The sequence below is a fragment of the Didymella exigua genome (genome assembly GCF_010094145.1).
Source record: "Didymella exigua CBS 183.55 unplaced genomic scaffold M421scaffold_8, whole genome shotgun sequence".
Classification (NCBI taxonomy): Eukaryota; Fungi; Ascomycota; class Dothideomycetes; order Pleosporales; family Didymellaceae; genus Didymella; species Didymella exigua.
This window is the reverse complement of record NW_022984782.1, coordinates 178841-197048: the sequence shown is the minus strand read 5'-3', so window position 1 is coordinate 197048 and position 18208 is coordinate 178841. Positions and strand designations below refer to the sequence as shown.

General features: G+C 50.1%; 5 protein-coding genes across 5 annotated transcripts in view; 2 read left to right on the top strand and 3 right to left on the bottom strand.

Moving 5' to 3' along the window:
* Positions 1-4714: 4714 nt before the first annotated feature.
* On the bottom strand, positions 4715-7134 carry M421DRAFT_3377 (uncharacterized protein; the record flags this gene model as incomplete). Its single annotated transcript, XM_033589438.1, has 2 exons — positions 4715-4749; positions 5787-7134. The coding sequence occupies 2 exons, from the start codon at positions 7132-7134 to the stop codon at positions 4715-4717; spliced, it is 1383 nt and encodes a 460-aa protein (XP_033450548.1).
* Positions 7135-8090: 956 nt separating this feature from the next.
* Positions 8091-9179, top strand: M421DRAFT_418617 (uncharacterized protein). The gene is made up of 4 exons (XM_033591853.1): positions 8091-8196; positions 8244-8318; positions 8370-8586; positions 8636-9179. The coding sequence occupies exons 1-4, from the start codon at positions 8184-8186 to the stop codon at positions 9045-9047; spliced, it is 717 nt and encodes a 238-aa protein (XP_033450547.1). The 5' UTR covers positions 8091-8183; the 3' UTR covers positions 9048-9179.
* Positions 9180-11036: 1857 nt separating this feature from the next.
* Positions 11037-11913, bottom strand: M421DRAFT_412310 (uncharacterized protein). The gene has a single exon (XM_033590419.1). The coding sequence runs from the start codon at positions 11544-11546 to the stop codon at positions 11334-11336; it is 213 nt and encodes a 70-aa protein (XP_033450546.1). The 5' UTR covers positions 11547-11913; the 3' UTR covers positions 11037-11333.
* Positions 11914-13690: 1777 nt separating this feature from the next.
* Positions 13691-15746, bottom strand: M421DRAFT_418614 (ATP-dependent RNA helicase DBP9). Its single transcript, XM_033591852.1, has 2 exons — positions 14182-15746; positions 13691-14131 (listed from the first exon to the last, which is right to left on the bottom strand). Exons 1-2 carry the CDS (start codon positions 15700-15702, stop codon positions 13862-13864), a joined length of 1791 nt encoding a protein of 596 aa, XP_033450545.1. The 5' UTR covers positions 15703-15746; the 3' UTR covers positions 13691-13861.
* A 1632-nt stretch (positions 15747-17378) lies between these two features.
* Positions 17379-18208, top strand: part of M421DRAFT_90864 (uncharacterized protein) — a gene marked incomplete at both ends in the record, with an annotated part of 1519 nt that continues 689 nt past the window's right edge. The window contains one exon of the mRNA XM_033597894.1: positions 17379-18204. Within this exon, the coding sequence (XP_033450544.1) occupies positions 17379-18204 (826 nt within the window). The remainder of the gene's footprint in view (positions 18205-18208) is intronic.

Sequence of the window (18208 nt, the reverse complement as noted above, 5' to 3'; positions counted from 1 at the left end):
TTAATATAATAAAAGTATAGTTTATTAAGCAGAGCTACTATTGTAGCAGGATTAGGAGTTATTGTGGCCATTGCAGCCATTGGGACCGTTGGAGCCGTTGGCTCAAAATTGGCTCAAAATTGGCTGGACATTGAATGCACATTGAATGACTGTTGTAGGCCTACCAGTCCTACTGTTGCCCACAGTACAATGCCACGATTTCCCGATTTCGACAATGGAAAAACTTTTCCCGATGTACAGTGCGCTCCTTTAAATGAGCGTTAAAGTGCTTCAACCACTTAAAACCAAGCTTATTAGTAGTCTAGCTATTATTAGAAACTCTAATAACCTAATCTTAGGGCAGGTCTTCCTCCTTGTACTAGCTAGAGAGGTGGTGGCGCGCCTTGAAGATAATAAAGGGCAGAATGGCCTATCCTTTAGCATTAATACCCTGTATAACTATTACCCACTCCTAGTTGCCTGGCTGGACTGACTTTGGCCTTCCTTGTCTCTCTAAAGCTGTAACAACTGCTCCTAAGGAGATCTAGCCCATCATGAAGCCTGTCTCATCAAAGTTGTACGTGTCTTTATCCTAAATGCCATACTTAGCTTTGACGTTGGCTACCAGGCTAAACCAGCCCTGCAGGGCCTCAGGATCCTCACAGAGGGCTCTCTTGTAGTCGTACTTGCAATTAAACTTGACTTTAAGCTCTAGGTGTTGCTTAATAAACGTACTAGGCCAGTTTGCGCTAATAGGGCCCAGATTGCGCTCAGCGCGCAGAGAATTGGCCATAGCAGCCACATCTGCGAGCTGAGGGGCAAATCCTCGCTCATCTAGCTTAAGTATGTGCTTAACAATCACCTGCTCCTTATTGTTGTCTAACCCTCGTAAGTTGGGCATAGTATTGCCTCTTAAAGGTTGTCCTGCGCGTTAATTGCTTAGTGTGGCTTAAGGAACGTTGTAGATAGCTGCAGCGCGTCGCTAGGAGAGATTCGCGTCTTGTTTGAGAGCTTGAAGCGCAAGCTGTATCTGAGCTTCCTTTAACGTGTTAATATTAGGTTATTGTTAAGACATTAGTATAGAAGAAGTACTTTGGTGGGGGCTTGGCAAAAGTGATCGACTTGTCCGTTGATCGACTCGTCCGTGAGGTACGTTAATTAAAAATAGTAATCTGTGTTGCAGAAGTTACTACCGAAATATAGCAGTAATTCCCTCGCACCTTCCTAACAATAAAAGCAGGAGCCTGTCAACACGTCTGCTGCTGCCGCTGCCTGTTAGGTACTCCTCCACACTACAATTAGCAGCTGGCCCTGTAACTACTTTGGGTCCCGTTTACGTCCTAACAAATCTGGGGAGCCATTGTTGATGCTCAGGGTTCCAGTGTGTAACTACAGCAGTTGGGTGCTACTGAACATTGGTGACAGCTTCGGTCGATCGACGCCTTGGGATCCGCTCAATACCTAGGTACTGGTATCCTGTTGAGCCTCACGGACAACTCCAGTTGTTTGAAACCCATAGGTGAATTATGGTCTTCTGCTTCCAGCCATTACGAGTTCTGCTCCTCCAGGTCCCCACTTGCGGTCCCCACTTGCGGTCACCTCCACATCCTGCCAATTCCCAGCATCCACCCCTTTCCAGCTGCTCTTAATCACGTGTATGAGACGGCGTCGGCTGTAAGTCCAGGTACTAGGACCAAGAAAGTCTCGATGAAGACACACCTCAAGGCCCAAACATCAAACCGGGATTTTTTTCGTAATCGAGCAACTGTGGCGCGTAGTATTTTCTGGTCAGAGAGGTAGCTCTTCCTTCGTTCATGCTGGTAGATAGACGGCTTATGTCGAGAGAATATTCGAAATCCGTGAAGATAACTGTCCCTTCGTAGATCAGTATATTTTGGGGTTTATGTCTTTGTGGCGGACAGAATTTGCATGCATGAAAGTTAGACCACTGGCAAGACACTTGAAGGATCGTTTAGGAACGCAGTGCAAATCGTCGACCCGTGAGACGTCGTGATCGATTTTTAACGATCCCATACGATCATAATAAAGGCGCAAGTGTCTTCCCAGATCGCCATCTTCGGCAACAGGATGCAAAACCAGGCCAACCTCGTCTGAAGTAATGTACGTCGCGAAAACTCGAATGCAATGGTGATAGGTATAGAGCCGACGAACTAGAGCCACCTCGTTGCAGACAATGTTCCTTTTCTCTCCTTTGCCCAAGAAAACGAAATCTGGATCGTCTTGCACGCGAAGATCTTATCCGTGTTACAATCCTTCACTTTCTCTATAAGCCCACTATGCGCACTTCAGCTTTTTGAGGTGACTATATGGCAGCTGCTCTTCATCTTCGGATACACAGTCCTACCCTTTGTCCAGGGTATACATTCGAGCCTTCTTCTTGTACTTGAGCGAGGCCGAGGCTGCCGCGTTGAAGCAGTTTCCTCGCTCTCGCAAGGTTTGGGGAAGAGATGTGAGAATCGCTGGAGAAGAGTGCAAGTGACCATTCGAGAGCAACGTGCGAGCGAGTGTTCTGAGCAGGGGATGAGGTCAAAACAGGAAATCGAGCGGAAGACAGGTCGCGCGCGGGGTGTCGGCCGTCGTTGCACACATGGCCATTTATGATTGACGGTCTTTCGAGGCTTAGCAGAATCAGGCTGAGCTTGGCGAGCAGAATGCGCCATATGCGGGACGTCGAAATAAATCGTGATCTTAGGAAGCTAAAGCAGGCTGCCCGGATCGCACGAAAGTCGAAATTTTTGACGAAGAGGCCACTGCACTGAATCCGCTCAAGTACGACGACCAACTGATCGCTCAACACGACCACCTGCTAACGACGAAGCAAGACCAAGCCAAATGTACCAACCTCCTTGCATGCAATCGAATTGTCAACGGGTCGACGTAGCAGTGAGTCCACGATCTCATCTGAGTGGTAATTCAGGTTATGGGCGCATGTGTATAGAAGCTCTACCTGTGCATTCTGTTGTCCATGGTGTGCGTGTATGCTTTGCTGGATTGATCATTTCATTCTTGACTCACGAGTCTTCCGAGTGAATGGGCTTCTACAGATTTCAAGACGATGTATGAGGGCGAGGTTTCATGCATGACCGTAGCGAAGAGGGACAATGAGAAGCTTTGAGAGTGTACGATCGCCCTAGTAGCTTCTGAATCACTTCATGGTACGCTAGCGAACGAGTACCGACGAATGTGCACACTCTATGGGCCTGGATAGCATATAACAGAACCTTGCTTACGAGGCTCCAGTGGGACAAGCTGAAATGAACCGGCAAAGCGTCCGGCATCTAAATATCTCGATGTCGAAAGAACATCCTCCCACATCGTACATATCTAGTAGATAAAGCCTTTTCAGACTGTTCCCTCGTTGATAGGGATGGATTCATTTCGCCTTTATATATCGGGGAGCTAGGGCAAGGTCGATGTTGCTGCGTGCTGCGTCTGCTGATCTGCGTGCGACACAGCGCACGCGATGAACACCTGCTTTTTTCAGACGCAGACCGAGGTGATATGCGTTCATCATTTGGCAAGGCAGATGACACACGGCGGGGGCATCAGCTGAGTACTTGTCCCGGTATGCCGGAATACCCGTGGACATATTACCCGTCCCGAACGTCCTCACCGATCAGCATGCACAGGGAGACGACCTGCCAAATCAATGCAGATCAGCCGGTTGCAGCCTAGCTTCCGTGTGTTTGACTTTCGCTTGATCCAGCCTAACCTGGGTGTCAGCCCTACGGGCAGGTCAAAAGCAAGTTAACTGCCGCGTCGTGACTCACGCGGGTGAGCGAGACTCCGCCTGGCAACTTATCTATTTTAATCAGTCCGCATAATCTGCAATACTTTTCAGATACCTGTTGTGGAAGTGGCCCTGGTCCTCCCATAGCTCATCAGGAGCTGGGCCAAGGTTTGCTTGGTGGCCCCATGTCGGCACATAGGTCCACCCTATCGTCTCCCCTCGTAAGACCAATAAATATAGATGTATCGATGACCATTGGTTGACAACCTGTCGGCGGAGCTACGCGCTCGTCTGCACAGATGACATGTCTGTTGCAGGTTGTCTACAGCTGTTGACAAGCAGCCCTCGGTTCTAACGAGCCAGAATGCCAGCTACAGCAGTGCGTCGCGCTGTATATCATTGGCTGACAGTACATGAACATCGACAATGCTCCGCATGTTTGAACAAGCTGTACTGAAACAGTACTCATGCGTTGCGACTACCATGTGTTCAGAATGTGAAGTTCCGGACAAAGCTTACTAGATGAATGTATCGTTATGTCAATACGGAAGGAAATGATATATGGTCGTTTTGGAAAATAATGTGTGATAGTAAAATGGAACTCCGCCAACGTTAGCTCTAGGAGACAAAAACAGCCATGGTAAGTCCAATACATGCATACAACCAGTGAACCAAGCCTGTGACAAACAACGGATACATCCTTAGACTCTTTCCTGCGTCCATCGCAGGTTGGCGTTTCAAGGACTTTACATCAGAAGCGAATATATTCCATGTGGTTACTTGCAACTATCTCAACATCCAGAACGGGAAGCTTTTGTTCGATAGTAAATATCCTACCGTAATCGACTCTGGGTTCTGTAGAAAAATGTAACCCCTAACTAGGGTGAACCTTGAGTGGGGCGCTTTCGAAGTGCTCCCATAGCTGCGGTGTAGGTGGACTTTCAGAAGCGTAGATGACTCTTCATTTAGACACTGATTCCGAGATCAAGTCACCATCTTCTCGAGAAGGCTGAATGCGACTGGCAAGAATGAGCAGCGTTGCGATAGACGGGTTGTTATGCAAGGTTTGAAGGACTTACAGGCATTCGCTGTGGGATTCTCTGTTACAGACAACAACCAAGTATACCTGGTAACAATATCGGAGAGCATCCTCCGAAGGATTGTCTTGTGTCGCTGTCTGCATCAGAACCGACGGGGATGTATCCATGGTCAAGGACCACTAGGTACTTAATACCTAAAAGTAAGTGAGCAATGGACATCCGAGAAGATGTCATTGCATACTCTTCTCTTCCAATTACATAAAACCGGAGAGTTCCTGGTACTTTCATAGTGTCGTACCCTGCCGGGTTAGTCAAGTCTTTGAACGGCTCTCGTGGTGAGGAACGTGGATCGAAGTCTGCATGTACGGATGACATAAGTTAAGCCAAGGGACACCTTGTAGATATCCCAAGCCCATCTGCCGCCGAACTGCTTGAGAGTTCTTCGCACGAGCATGTACCACTTTGTGGTTTCAATCGGTAGCAGAATGAGCTGGAGAAAGAAAAGGGGCGCGATAGGAGGGAATCTTGCAACACTCACCTCCCAGAGTCAATATCAGGCCTGGCAAGGCGAAATCCTCAGTGTCGGCGCAGAGCTCACGAATGCAATTTCGAACCAATGCGCTTCGACGATGTGCCTGCCCATTCTTTGTAGAAACCAAACATGTAATAGAGGTGAAGGTCAGAAGACTACTTACAGGGAGTGTAGTCAAGATTGGGATTCACTGAAGTAGACAATGGCTCAACATTAATGGCGCAGAACTCTTCGGTGTTATGGCCAGTTAGAATCACCTTTGCAGATACCTCCGATTTTGGACCCGCTTGCACGCATGGTTATATTGTGCGTGAAGCAGTCACTGTATTCGTATTATGAGGCTTGTCACATCTCTTGGATCGCAGGAAATCGACCGGTCGATCCGAAACGGAGGATGTCATCTCGGAGTGAAAGCTGCTGCAGGTTGATGCGTCTCCGATATCTGACCCAGTCCTCCACGGTGACCTGTGGATCGTTGAAGTACCAGAGTCTGGATTGATGCTACGCAAGACGAAAGTGCTGTTACTGGGTGACGTGAAATCCAAGTCGTCTGCAGGTACATCCATAAGTAGATCCTCAAGTAAGTCCTTGGCCTGTTGTGTTTCCAGTGACTGAAGTTGCAAAGTCTGAGAAAGGGCAATATGCTCTTGATCAAACAGGAAACCTCCATGGTTTGAATCTACACGCAGAAAGGTCTGTGGGCTTGATGATGACGACGGGACGATCTCGGCCGCATGAGTTGCTGGCTCCGTTGTTGTCATGTCAAAAGGCCATTGTTGTATGACGAGGACTTCCCATTCTGATAAGTCGACGTCCTCGTCGTCACCAGCGTCCAATTGTTTTTGCAGTATGCTGACATACTGCATTCTGTCTAAACAATTCTGCTTGAAGCCGTCGAGTAGCCAGTCCCGGATACGATGCATTACCGGAACCCGGTCCGTGCGACGAGGGACGGCACCTTCGGTGTGAGCCTTTGAGATGATATCAGAAGCGAAAGACTGTGACCGTTCGTACATAACAGGCTCGGATCCACGTCGCCCCCTAAGAGGTTGAGCATCATCATCTGCGACCATGCGATCCGCTTTGAGATGCTGTAGTCTTACTTCGCATTCTGTCAGCTGGGTGAGCACGTGGTCAAACGAGCGTACTGCCTCGGTGTTCTTTATATCTCCAAGATCAGCATCATCGATACTGAGCGTCGAACTTTCGAAGAGTCTGGCAATGGCTATACGCAAAACCCTAAACCATTTTCGGAGTCGTGCATATTCCGTCGTTTCCACCTGATATTGGACTGCCGCTGATGGAGGAAAAGGACCTGCTGCGCTGACGTCTTCGCGATCGGAAGAGTGTCTTGTAGTCTCGATATTGTCCACGAGCTCGTCAGCGAGGATTTGTTGCACATCATATTGATAGAGACTGTTCTCCAGATCCATATGGGTCCACTCCTGTGCTCCCAGAGTCCGATTAAGTTCAGAGTATTCGACCTCGAGTGAGCCCAGCTCTGTCCGTTCCTCATCAACTCTCGCATATGCTGCGTCAATCTCAGTCGGAAAGGTAGATCCTAGACCATTGTAGTGATGTCGCAGCAAGTTCATGAACAACACTTCTGCGTTGGCGGTTCGATCGCGTTGTTGCTGTACGCGCTTGCCACTTTGCACCAGCTGTCCTCGGCGCACAAGCACCTGCTCTCTGCTTTCGGCTACCTCCTCTTGTTGGCTTGCAAGATCGCCAAGCCTCGTCTCAAGCCTGTGGATGAGCTGCCTGACCGGGGCATTCTGTGCTGATGTAGTGTCCGTGTGCTGACCGTCAGTGGGATGCCGGTGCGCAAACATTCTCCAAATATTTCTTCGGGATGCGTATGGGTCGTATTGGATGATGATCATGTATATGTCGCCGAGGGCGCCCGGCTGAGCGACGGTTCCATGCCCACATCAGAGTGACGAGGGAATCTCAGAGCGTCATGCTTCAGGCTGGAGAGGTGGATGTCGGGTTCAGTGTAGATGCAGACGGATCAATACGTGGTTCAGTCCTACAGGTAAAGGAAGTGGAGTATAGTTGAGCTGAACACCTGCTGGCGGCTAAGACAGGGGGGCCAGTGACGCGAAGGTGAACGGCGTACGATGAGACCCGCAGCGCAGCCACTGCGTCTTAGATATGCACATGCGCGGCGATGCAAGGCAGGCAAACAAGATGGCTTGCAAGGCCAGCCCTGGGACAATATCGCTTAGTACATCCGCGCTGCTTTGACCCAGCCGTGCGGGTGGTGCGACGGCACGGAACGATACGCTCCTTCGTGACTTGGCGCACTCCGCATTACCAACATCTCCTCGCACAGCGTCACGCGTCGTCGCTCGCCCCGCAACACTAATCAAGTTGCATTTGCGCTAGCGCCTCCACTACCCGGTGGGGAAGCTCCCAAAAAGCACATGCTAATCGCTTCTTGACCCTCCATCTTTGCCATCGTCTGCAGAGCCGCATAGGACGAGGGATAAATTAACCGATGGCCTCGAAAGATATGTATGCTACAGATCTCACTGTCATTAAGCGACTAGGATGTCGAACATCCCCGGAACTTGGATATTAAGCGCTCAGCACAATCGTTACTATCGTCACACGGTAGATGCAAATGGTAGGTCCTCATGTACTCGAAGCTCAATTACCGTATGGCTGACGAAACAGGTAATCCCACTTCCGAGTGGGCACCCGAGGCGCAAAGTGCGGCGCAACAGGCTCAGCCAACACTACAACTTGTGACTCCATCTCACACCAGTTATGGAGCCGTATCAGAGTACGTGCTACGGTAGGCTATATTGAACGGCCCTGCTGAAATTGAACGAGTTCGCAACTTCGAAGAGCCGATTCGGTACAGACGGAGCCTGAGATGGCGCCAGCCGGTTGGTAGCTACTCAGACACATATGCTCGGATCCTAACCTGGTCTAGCGCCAGATAATGTGAGAGCTCAAATACAATTTCCAGGCACACCCCTACTGGGATGGTACGAACGGCTGGATAATAGTAAGTTGGGAGGGAGATTAAGGTGTTAGCGAGATTATTGATATTTCCCAGGCTACCGTGTGAGAGAGAGAAGAGAGGCCCATGAATTCTTCAAGACCGGCCGCGTATTTGCTATGCTGTGGGCCGAGTCTGCAAGTGCGACTATGATACGCGGCGGTACTGAAAACACTGCTGTCACCATAGGAAGGTTCCAAGAGGAAGTCTACTCCCAAATTCGGCGTTTTGTTGTCGTGAAAGTCAACAGGCAACGCCATTTCATTTATGCTTGGTAAGTTCCCTCGTTCCCAGATTGAGACAATCCGTCTCACATGATGCAGTGCCATCTCAACATACGGCAAGCGGGGTACTCTGAAACGTGGCTGCAATGCCAGTGAGCACACGGCCGTGTACCTTGAGGGCTCTAATCCTTATACGCTTCAGGGGGAGTGGGAGAGGGGCATGACCAAGGATCCTATCATGATCACCCCTACCAACCCCCAGGAATTCATGGAACCCACTTCTAGGCTTCGATGCGGCAGGATCTACTCTATCGAATGGAACGTCAAAGTAAAGGATATCGGCATGGTCGCTACTCACGACAGGACCAAGTTGCTGCAATATTTCAGTGAAGAGCAGGAGAATGGCTTTGATGTTGATGATCCTGAGTCCAGTCCGTATCAAGGTTACTCTCACACCACGATGCCAAATTGTTACCAACAACAGAACAGTTATCACAGACACGGACAATAGGTTGACGGCACACGATGCACATACGTTGGTGAACCTCTCACTTCCGAATACCCAGTTCAAATTGTCACAGGACCACAGATCCTACCTGTCCATGACAGCATACGTTTTCACTTGTTTCATCAACTAATCAATACGTTAAATAATTTACGAATCTTATGACCTGTTCCATGCGATCACTATTTTGGCCAGACAAGACTTGCGAGCTTGACCACGCCATGTGGCATTTGGCCGTGGACCGCGAGGTACGATGAATCGTTGCCATAGTAAAGCTATGGTGTGCACCGTGTGAGCTCAGCCAATGAATGAGCCAGCAGTTGGGACTGGTAAGTTACGCCTCAAGTGGCCGTGTAAAGACTGCGCAAAAGCTGAGTCTGCAATTGGCAGGCGATACTTCGGCCGCTGCCTTGGTTTTACTCGCTCATCCGAGTTCACGCTTTACTAGGAATACACGAATGCACAACAGCGCCTCGGGATCCAGGCGATAGGTAATAATGCGATTTGAGCGGAACCTTTCCCGAGTCTGCTTTGTGACGTCAAATTGCGAACAGGTTACCCAAGAAGGCGGAGCCACACAAGACGCAAACAATATATGGGCTGAACGATCTACCTGAAACGCTTGGAAAGGAAGTCAGAGGCACACGCTTGTCCACACACGAGTCGACATACTGTACCGTGTGACTGCCTTGGGCGGATGTATTCCAACCACAACTTGCGCATTATGCGCCTGTCCAATAACAATGACGGCAAGACCATCATTGGTGTCTCGTCGCATTATTGCAGTCGCGAAAGTTAAGCAGGGCGGACGCTGCGACATGCAAGTGACGGGAGTATGTAAAGTCCGATTGGGCATGGTTTCAAGCCCGTATACGCGTTGGCGACGGGATGCAGTCCATTCCACAATTATCCCAGCCGCAGCTTAAAGCCTGCACTGAGCTTAGAAAGCCGTGGGCCAACGATTATGTATGTACTTATGCCTAATGGTCATCTGCAGATGTACTTTGACTAGGATGTGCGTTGTGCACGATGCCATATCGGCAGCGCATCCGGCGAATCGCGTTGACTGAACAAACATAGATTTTGGTGACATCTACGTACTCACCGTATGGACCACTGAGAACTGTGAGTTAGCCTGCAGTTCTTACTGTACGCTTCATGTTCCTCACCAAGTGACCATAGTGCCCGGAAAAGAAGGCGAATAAGGCAAACACACCTGCCCGGACATGGTCTGTTTCAACACAGTGCATGTACCTCATGCCGTCTTCTCACGCTGGTTGGTGTATCTAGGCGCACAAAAGTTGCCTGCGGGCTGGGCTTAAAGGCATCAGGAGCATGGACGGACGGTTGACCCTTGGAGGTTGGTATTCTGCGAAGACCCCAGCTTCCACGTCCCACAACGGCCCGGGCCTGAAAGCGACCCACGTACCCTTAGCCTAGCTTTCTACATCTGTCACGCGGCTACTACCGTGCACGGACACCGGGTGGGCCGGGTCACCAGGTGGGCCACCCCACCAACTTTACCACCTCACCAACAGTGAGGCTACAACACCACGTAGAGTAGATATTATTATATAAGAAGTTGATAAAATATACTATCTGCTACTGCAAGACTTTTGTTATATTCAGTTTTTTTGTGGGCTTTGTGACGCGGCCACCACAAGTCCTGAAGCCCAGGGGTGCTGAGCTGGGCTCATGAGACTCCTGTGAACTGCCCTTTGCTGCACTACCACCACGCTTTGTTGATTTTGATCGTGGCTTTGCTGAGGCCTTAGGATTAGTCTGTTTAGGCAATTGGGATACTTTTTCTGCGTTCTTGAGTGTTTTGACGCGCTCTCTTTCAGCTGCGCGTTTGGCGATCCCCTGAGCCTTCTCCGCCCTCTTTTGAGCTGCCTTCTCACGCCTCAACGCTGCCTTTTCTTGCCTCTTAACCTTATCCTTCTCTTTCAGGATCTTGTTGTTGTGCTGTACTTGCTTCTGATCAGCCTTTGCAGCGTCATCTGCGATTGCCTGCTTCTCTATATCCTTTATACGGGTCTTGGCACGTGCAACAGATGAAGGATCCCAGAATATGGCCCCCCCTTGTACATTAGGGTCCCGCGGTGACAGTGGCAATACTTTCTTCTTCTTTTAACGCTTCTTCTTACTCTCTAGTGCTGTTTTGAGGCCCTGAAGTTCCTGATCTTTGAGCTCAAGAGCCATGTGCATCTGGTGCATCTGCTGCCTTGCCTCACTCTGCGCCCCTGGGTCCCCATACGTCACTGCACAGTCAAAAGATGACCTAAAACGTCGCTAATTAGGTAAGGTAGATGCCGCCCAAGGCTCTGATTGCTGGGGAGGCGTTGCGGGTGGTGGTAGAGTTACCTTCTTGAAGTAATCAAGTATGACGTCTGGCCCGTCTGGGTGAAGTAGGTATATACCCGTGACTTTAAAGGCTCGGAGTATCAACGATTTGGTAAAGGTGTTGACCTTATAGATAATATCTTTCACAGTTATCAGCTGCATAACGCGTGCTTTCTATGGGGGTGGTCCAGGCAGTAGTAAGGTTATTAGGGTGACAGTGAATGAGCCTAGAAACCTACTAATCTAAGGGCTCCCAACTGCACAAGGGGGTCGCAAAATTAATTATTATCTGCCGCGTAGGTGGGCAGTAAGTCTCTGTGAAGCTTTTAATGTATTTTACAAGCTCAGCCTCATCGTGTGGGTGGAGGAGACGTTAATCTTTGTGGGCATCTTTATTAGTCCTTCTCCAACGTTGGTGGTGGTTGGTCAAAGTAGTGCGGGAAATACAGTATTTCTTGGCTAACTGTCTATACGAAAAAGATTCTCCTGGTTTCAAAGAGTCTATATATAAAAGAGCAGCCTGCAACGACATCGTGGTGACGTTGTGGAGGGGGGGTCAAATGTGGTGACAAAGTTGGTGGGGTGGCCCACCTGGTGACCCGGCCCACCCGGTGTCCGTGCACGGTAGCTCTGCAGACTTGTCATTAGCTACAACTGAGCAGTAGCACAACCCAATATCGCCAGAATATACGATACACTCCTTCCGAGATATCGAAGCTCGTCACTGTCATCGATATAATTTCGGTACGGAACGAGCAGAGATACGTATGCAGTCTCTCATCTGGATTTCGATCGCCAAGACATCAGTATGAAGGGGCACTTCATACGTTGAGCGGAGCACTTTGTATCTATGTTGAGCGGAGCACTTTGTATCTATGTTGAGCGGAGCTTCATTGCGGTCCGACCTACACACTACTCTGTCGAACATTCTTGCTCTAGGTAAAAAATGATGAGTTGGACTATCTACATCAAGGTCGCTCCGCTGGTCAAACAGATTGCGCTTCCAAATGGTACTGCCCATCGAGGGGCTACTCCTGGGACAAAGCATAAGCCTTAGCTGTTGTCCGCAACGTTAAGTCTCCAATGGGAGCTTGTTGCATACCGGTCGCTGGCGATATCGCTTTTCCTACATACGCCGGTCATCACAGCGCAAGACGCTGCCGGACTCCTCGAGGATCGTAGTCAATGCCTTGAACACTCCGCTCTGATACCAGGATCTCCTATTTTTGGGCAATGTTGTTGAGTCTTGGACTCCCAAGAGTGCATCATTTTCAAATTCGAATTGTTCTCCCGTGGAAGCCCCACTCGCTACCTTGCGCGCACGGGCACGGTAGCGGCGATGCTATCTATCGTCACTGCAATGGTCGTTACCAAAGACCCAGGTTCGTCGCGGTGACTTTGATATTACTCGAAGGCCTTCAATAGAGCTTCCAGTGACTTTATCGTATTACATGGCCTTAAGAACTCTTGTAACATCGGGATGAGTCTGTTTTCTGCGTGATTTGCGCGCACTCTACCGTCTTGGAAGCGTTGAAAGGGCGCTTTGTACGCCGCTCGTTTAGCTTGAAGGTTTTCCCGTGCGGTTACTAATTTCCCATGTTCGGACAGAACTCTATCCAAATTCTGCTTCGATTCAGGATCTGTAGACTCGGAGGCTGTCTGCGACACTATAATAGGTTCGTTGTCGGACAAAGCGGATTCATTGTCAAGTGAGACAACAGCCCCAGACAGAGACATGCTCAAGGCTAACTGGAGTTTGTCGCGCGATAGAATCCCAGGTCGGACCTATGCTACAGCTTGGGTCAGTTACCATACTGTACATATCGACATCAAAATGTCTTGCTTGAAGCTTACTGGACAACGGCGCGAACTCTTTATATCTCAATGAATCGGGTGATAAAGGCTAAGAACTAAGGGCCAGTGAAAACAGTCTACCACTCTTTTACTATCGTCTCGGGTCAGACATTTGGTGATACAGAATCGAAGTTTGGGAGGCTCGAATTTGGCGTGGCTAGCACTGGAGGGTCGGGAACGGTAACGTTGACAAGCCATTCGTGCGTGCATGGTAGGTATGTTGCTGTCGCTACCAGCGGACAGAACTAAGTTTCATTAGTCATATTCGCACATACTCTGGAAATGGAACCACCAATCAAAGCCCTGATAAGGCAAGGCATCATTTGGTCATCTGCCTTGAAATGGTAGATCCTGCAACCTGTTACCTCGCGGACGAAGAACAGCGAACGCGGAAACGCGCGATTTGTGTACAAGCTGCCAGCAGTACAACATATTTGCAGCCAGAGTGCCGCGTCAGCTTTGCAGACAACTCGTATTGCTCAGAGTCACGCAGTGATCGATGTCGGTATGGTGACATCTGAATTTAGGTCGAGCTTGTTACAGTATTGGATCGATGAAGGGGAAGCGGCGGGTAATTGATAAGAGGTGGACGAGTTCTCTGCAAACCAATCCTGTGTGGGAACCTATTTCCTGCCTTTCCCTCTCGCGTTGAATGTCTTCAACGGATCAACCTTGCCATTCCTGCTGCGCACGACCTTTCTTCCTCGGCCCTTGACATATTTCCTGCTCCCTGGCTTAGGCATGTTCAGCCCCACAAAGCCAACGTCTTCCGGTTTCCTTCCTCCAGGTAACAAGTAGTCTGGAATGTGCTTGAGATGTGGTTGGATGCGTGCGGGATGGTTGAGGGTCTGGTCGTGACGGAGATGCGCGAGCGCTTCTGGGTTCTCTTCGAACTGTGGGAAACGTTAGCACGGTCATGGAATGCTCGATAGGGCGTACATACGTAGCGGGAGAGCTTCTGTGACTTCGACAGCTCCATCCTGATCTCCTTGATCCGTGCCTCACGGATCGCAATCCTTGTAACCGACCGCAGGGCATCACCAAAACGGTACCTGAATGGCTCCAGACGTTTCATATCGAACTTGTAGTCCTCCACCTTCTGTCCGTCCTTCTGGTGCTTCTCGACCTTCTCCAAAACCTCTTCGTCGTTCTCGCAGGCGGAGAACGTTGTTGGCTTGTGCTTGCGGTACTTGTCTTTAGGGATGATGAACGAGATGGCTGTGCCGCTCTTGCCAGCGCGCGCTGTTCGGCCGATTCGGTGGAAGTAGGACTTGTACGAGATGGGAAAATCGAAGTTGAGAACGCAGGCGACGTTGAGGAAGTCGATACCACGAGAGACCCCAGAATCGGTGTCTGCGGCCTTCTTCTCTATCTTGGACTTCTTCTTTGGGCGCTCTTCATCCTTCTTCCTCGAACCAAATATTTCGGTCTCGTCTGATGCGATGAGGATGTTGTAGATATTCTTGTTGAACTCTTCGACGATGTGCAAGCGTGAGGCCAACGGCAGCTCCGAGTTCAAGACGCAGGATTTAATACCGAACTGCTCGAGAAACAGCTTAACACGGTATGAGCGGTCGGTGTCGCCGACGAAGGCGATCGTCTTGCCCTTGATCAGCCTGAGCTTGAACATAGCGTAGATCAGCAAGAACTTTTCCTCCTCTGCGCACTTGATGACATATTGCTTGACCTTCTGCGCATCCTTGTCTGCATCGTCCAATTTCAGCACGACTGGATCGGTACACAGTAGGCTCCCAAGCGACTCGACTTCGGTGTTGAGGGTCGCTGACATCAGGAAGATCTGAACGCCCTTGGGTATGTTTTGTGCAATCTGGTCGAGGTCCTCCTTGAAGCCGTAACCCATGACCAGATCTCCTTCATCGACCACCAGGTGCGCCAACTCTGCCACCGACAGCGCGCCGTTGTTGATGTTCGCATTCGCTCGAGCAGGGGTCGCAACGACGACTTCCGGGTTGTCTGCAAGCTTTGCCTTGGTGACGACCTCTGATTCCTTTCCTGCAATATTCTGTATACGGATCTCTTGCCCGCAGTGTGTCGACAGTGCTTTAGCAACCTTGGTAATCTGAAGCGCCAATTCCTTGGTAGGTACCAGGATCAGTGAAGTCTTTCCTTTCCGCCTCAAGGTATTGTGGAGGACTGGAAGCAGATACGCTGCTGTCTTTCCTGTGCCTGTGCCACTGCGAGCCAGAATATCACGACCTTGCAGCGCAAGAGGGATGGCTTTCGATTGTACAGCAGTCGGCGAGCTCCACTTCTGGTCTCTGATACCCCTTAACAGTCGCGGCTCGAGTTCGAATTCGGCGAAAGACGCAGCGGGCGCGGTGATAGGCTTCGACGTCGCAGTAGGTTCATCAATCTCTGATGCGTCGCTGGCTCTGCGCTTTGCTGGTTGGGATGAGGTCTCCTCCGGAACATCATGTTCATTGAGCTTGCGCTTATTGGCCATTTTCAAAACTGTGCTGTCGAAAGTGCTGTATGATTGTGAAGAACCTGCTCCACAGCGCTGCAGAGTTCATCGCAACTTTCTCAACTTTTCGGGGCGCTAATGCTGCCTCGGGGAAGGCGCGCCCCGCTCGCGGAACAATCGCAGCCGACCTCCGGTCTTACATGTCTCGCCACCATCGCCCAGTCTTGTACGATCAATATTGACCCACGAGCACATGCACCTGTGCATTGTTCTCAGTCGCCGCGTTACGCATGTACAACATACGATGATTAAAGCTCAGACTGGAGGCCATGTTGCGCCATACACCCACTCAAGGCTTCAGAGAACATAGCACCGCAGCCTTCTAGACATCATTGTCAGCACAAATGATGCTGCAATTAAACTCGAACATAGACAGGTTCTCGATGTAGACAATCAGGAGTAGGTCTTTGTCACGAAGATTGCAAAACCTTTACGCTTGCAGACTGGAAGGCTGCATTCGAAGATCATCGATTTTGGCTGAGACCTCCAACAGTATCGGCTGTCGGTACATGACTCTTGCATGGTATGAGACTAGCACAGTAGTAGGTCCATGTTGAGGAACATTCAGCTCGGTCGCTCGTTTGTTGTGCACTTCTGCTGATAATCGGGGTGACATCAGCTGCGGTTGAGAATCTCTTTAGTCAATACCTGCACAGCTGCTCCGTTGGCAATGCTTGTGTGCTGCATCGTGCGAAAAAGCTTCGAGCCAGTGCTTGTAGGCAGGCCTTGCGATAGCTATTGCAGCCGTTCTGCCGTAGTGCGCACGGCTTCAGCATGAAAATATCCGCGCCCCTGACCTATTCCGCCGCCGGATAACGCCGAGCCTGTTTTGTATACTATGGTAGTAATATGTCATAGCACGTAACGCCGTGCAAATAAAAATTTAATACTAGTATTAAGCCTTCCTGCGTCTGTAGAGTTGATGCGCAACACGTTATATTGCGTGATTGTTCTATCGCGTGATGCCTAAGGTGGATGTCACTAATATCTATAGTATTGTAGTAAACAACAAAATGCTTACCACAACAAAGCAGTAATAGGTAGTGTATGATGGACCGTGGCTAGCAGCCGCTATACCTTATATGATTCGCTAAGCGTCGCCATCTGTTAAGAATCTAAGTAATCTAACACATTACGCCGTCGGCGTAATGTGGCAACCTTGGAATCTGATGGATGGCGAGCCTGCTCGCAACCCTTTCGTTAAGCACGCTCCCTCAAGCACGCCCCGATTAAGCCATGTCGGCACCATTCATTCGGTGTAGCGGCGATTATTTCAAGACCAGTGCACATGGTTCCGAGCCGCAAGATTGACCGATTAGGACACGATCCGCTTCCATTGAGCAGATCTCAATGATCTTCCATTCACAGCAAACAAGTTCGGCTGATCATATCCGAGTCAAGTCGAGACAAATGACATAGCAACCTTGCACTGTGGGCCATTGTTTCGTATCCTCTGGAAGTTGCCGTGACGAAAGACGGAAAGTCCACGAACTGACAGAGATGAGGAGCTGCACTAGATGAAGGCTTTTGTATAAAGGCGACTTGCTCACCTTGCAAGAAGATCATCTGCACCCTCAGCTTTTCCCACTATAGTCACTCATTTGACAACACACTCTTTTACTACATAATATTTAATACCTCTTCTTATACCCACAATGAGGAATTCTTTCATCATATCGAGCTCTCTGCTCGCCATCGCCGTCTCTGGCGCACCACTCGTCCTTCCTAGGACCATAATTACCGATCCTGCCCCCACCAAGACATCCAATCCTCTCGGGACCGCACACGCAGCCCGCGACCTCGAGCTTCCTGTCGTCAACGGCCTCGTCGAGGATATCAAGATCCCTAACATCGCCACACTCCCTACTCTCCCCAAGCTCCCTGTTGGCAACGTCAACCTCCCTGTCAGGCGCAACGTCAATGTCAACGTCCCTATCGCTGTTACTGTCGATGACCTCGTCGACATTCGCGATGTGGATGTTCCCCAGCCCACCATCGCTTTTGTTGCCCCTGCTCTCCCTGCTCTGCTCAAGGCCGCTCGCGACATCAAGCAGTCTCTTCCCGTTGTCGGTGGTGCTGATGTCCCTCTTGACGTCGGTAGCATTCGAGTTGGAACTGTGGACAAGTACGCCGACAACCTGGTTAGCGGCGTAAAGGTTGAGAGCCTTCCTGCTCGCGACATCAAGCAGTCTCTTCCTGTAGTTGGTGGCGCTGACGTTCCCCTTGACGTTGGCAACATCCAGGTTGGAACCGTCGACAAGTACGCTGACGAGCTTGTCGACGGTACCAAGGTTGAGAGCCTCCCTGTTCGTGACATCACGCAGTCTCTTCCTGTCGTCGGTGGCGCTGATGTGCCTCTCGATGCCGGAAAGATTCAGGTTGGCACCGTTGACCAGTACGTTGACCAGCTAGCCAAGGGAACCAAGATTGAGTCGCTGCCCAAGGTTGCCCGCGACATTAGCCAGAGCCTCCCTGTTGTTGGTGG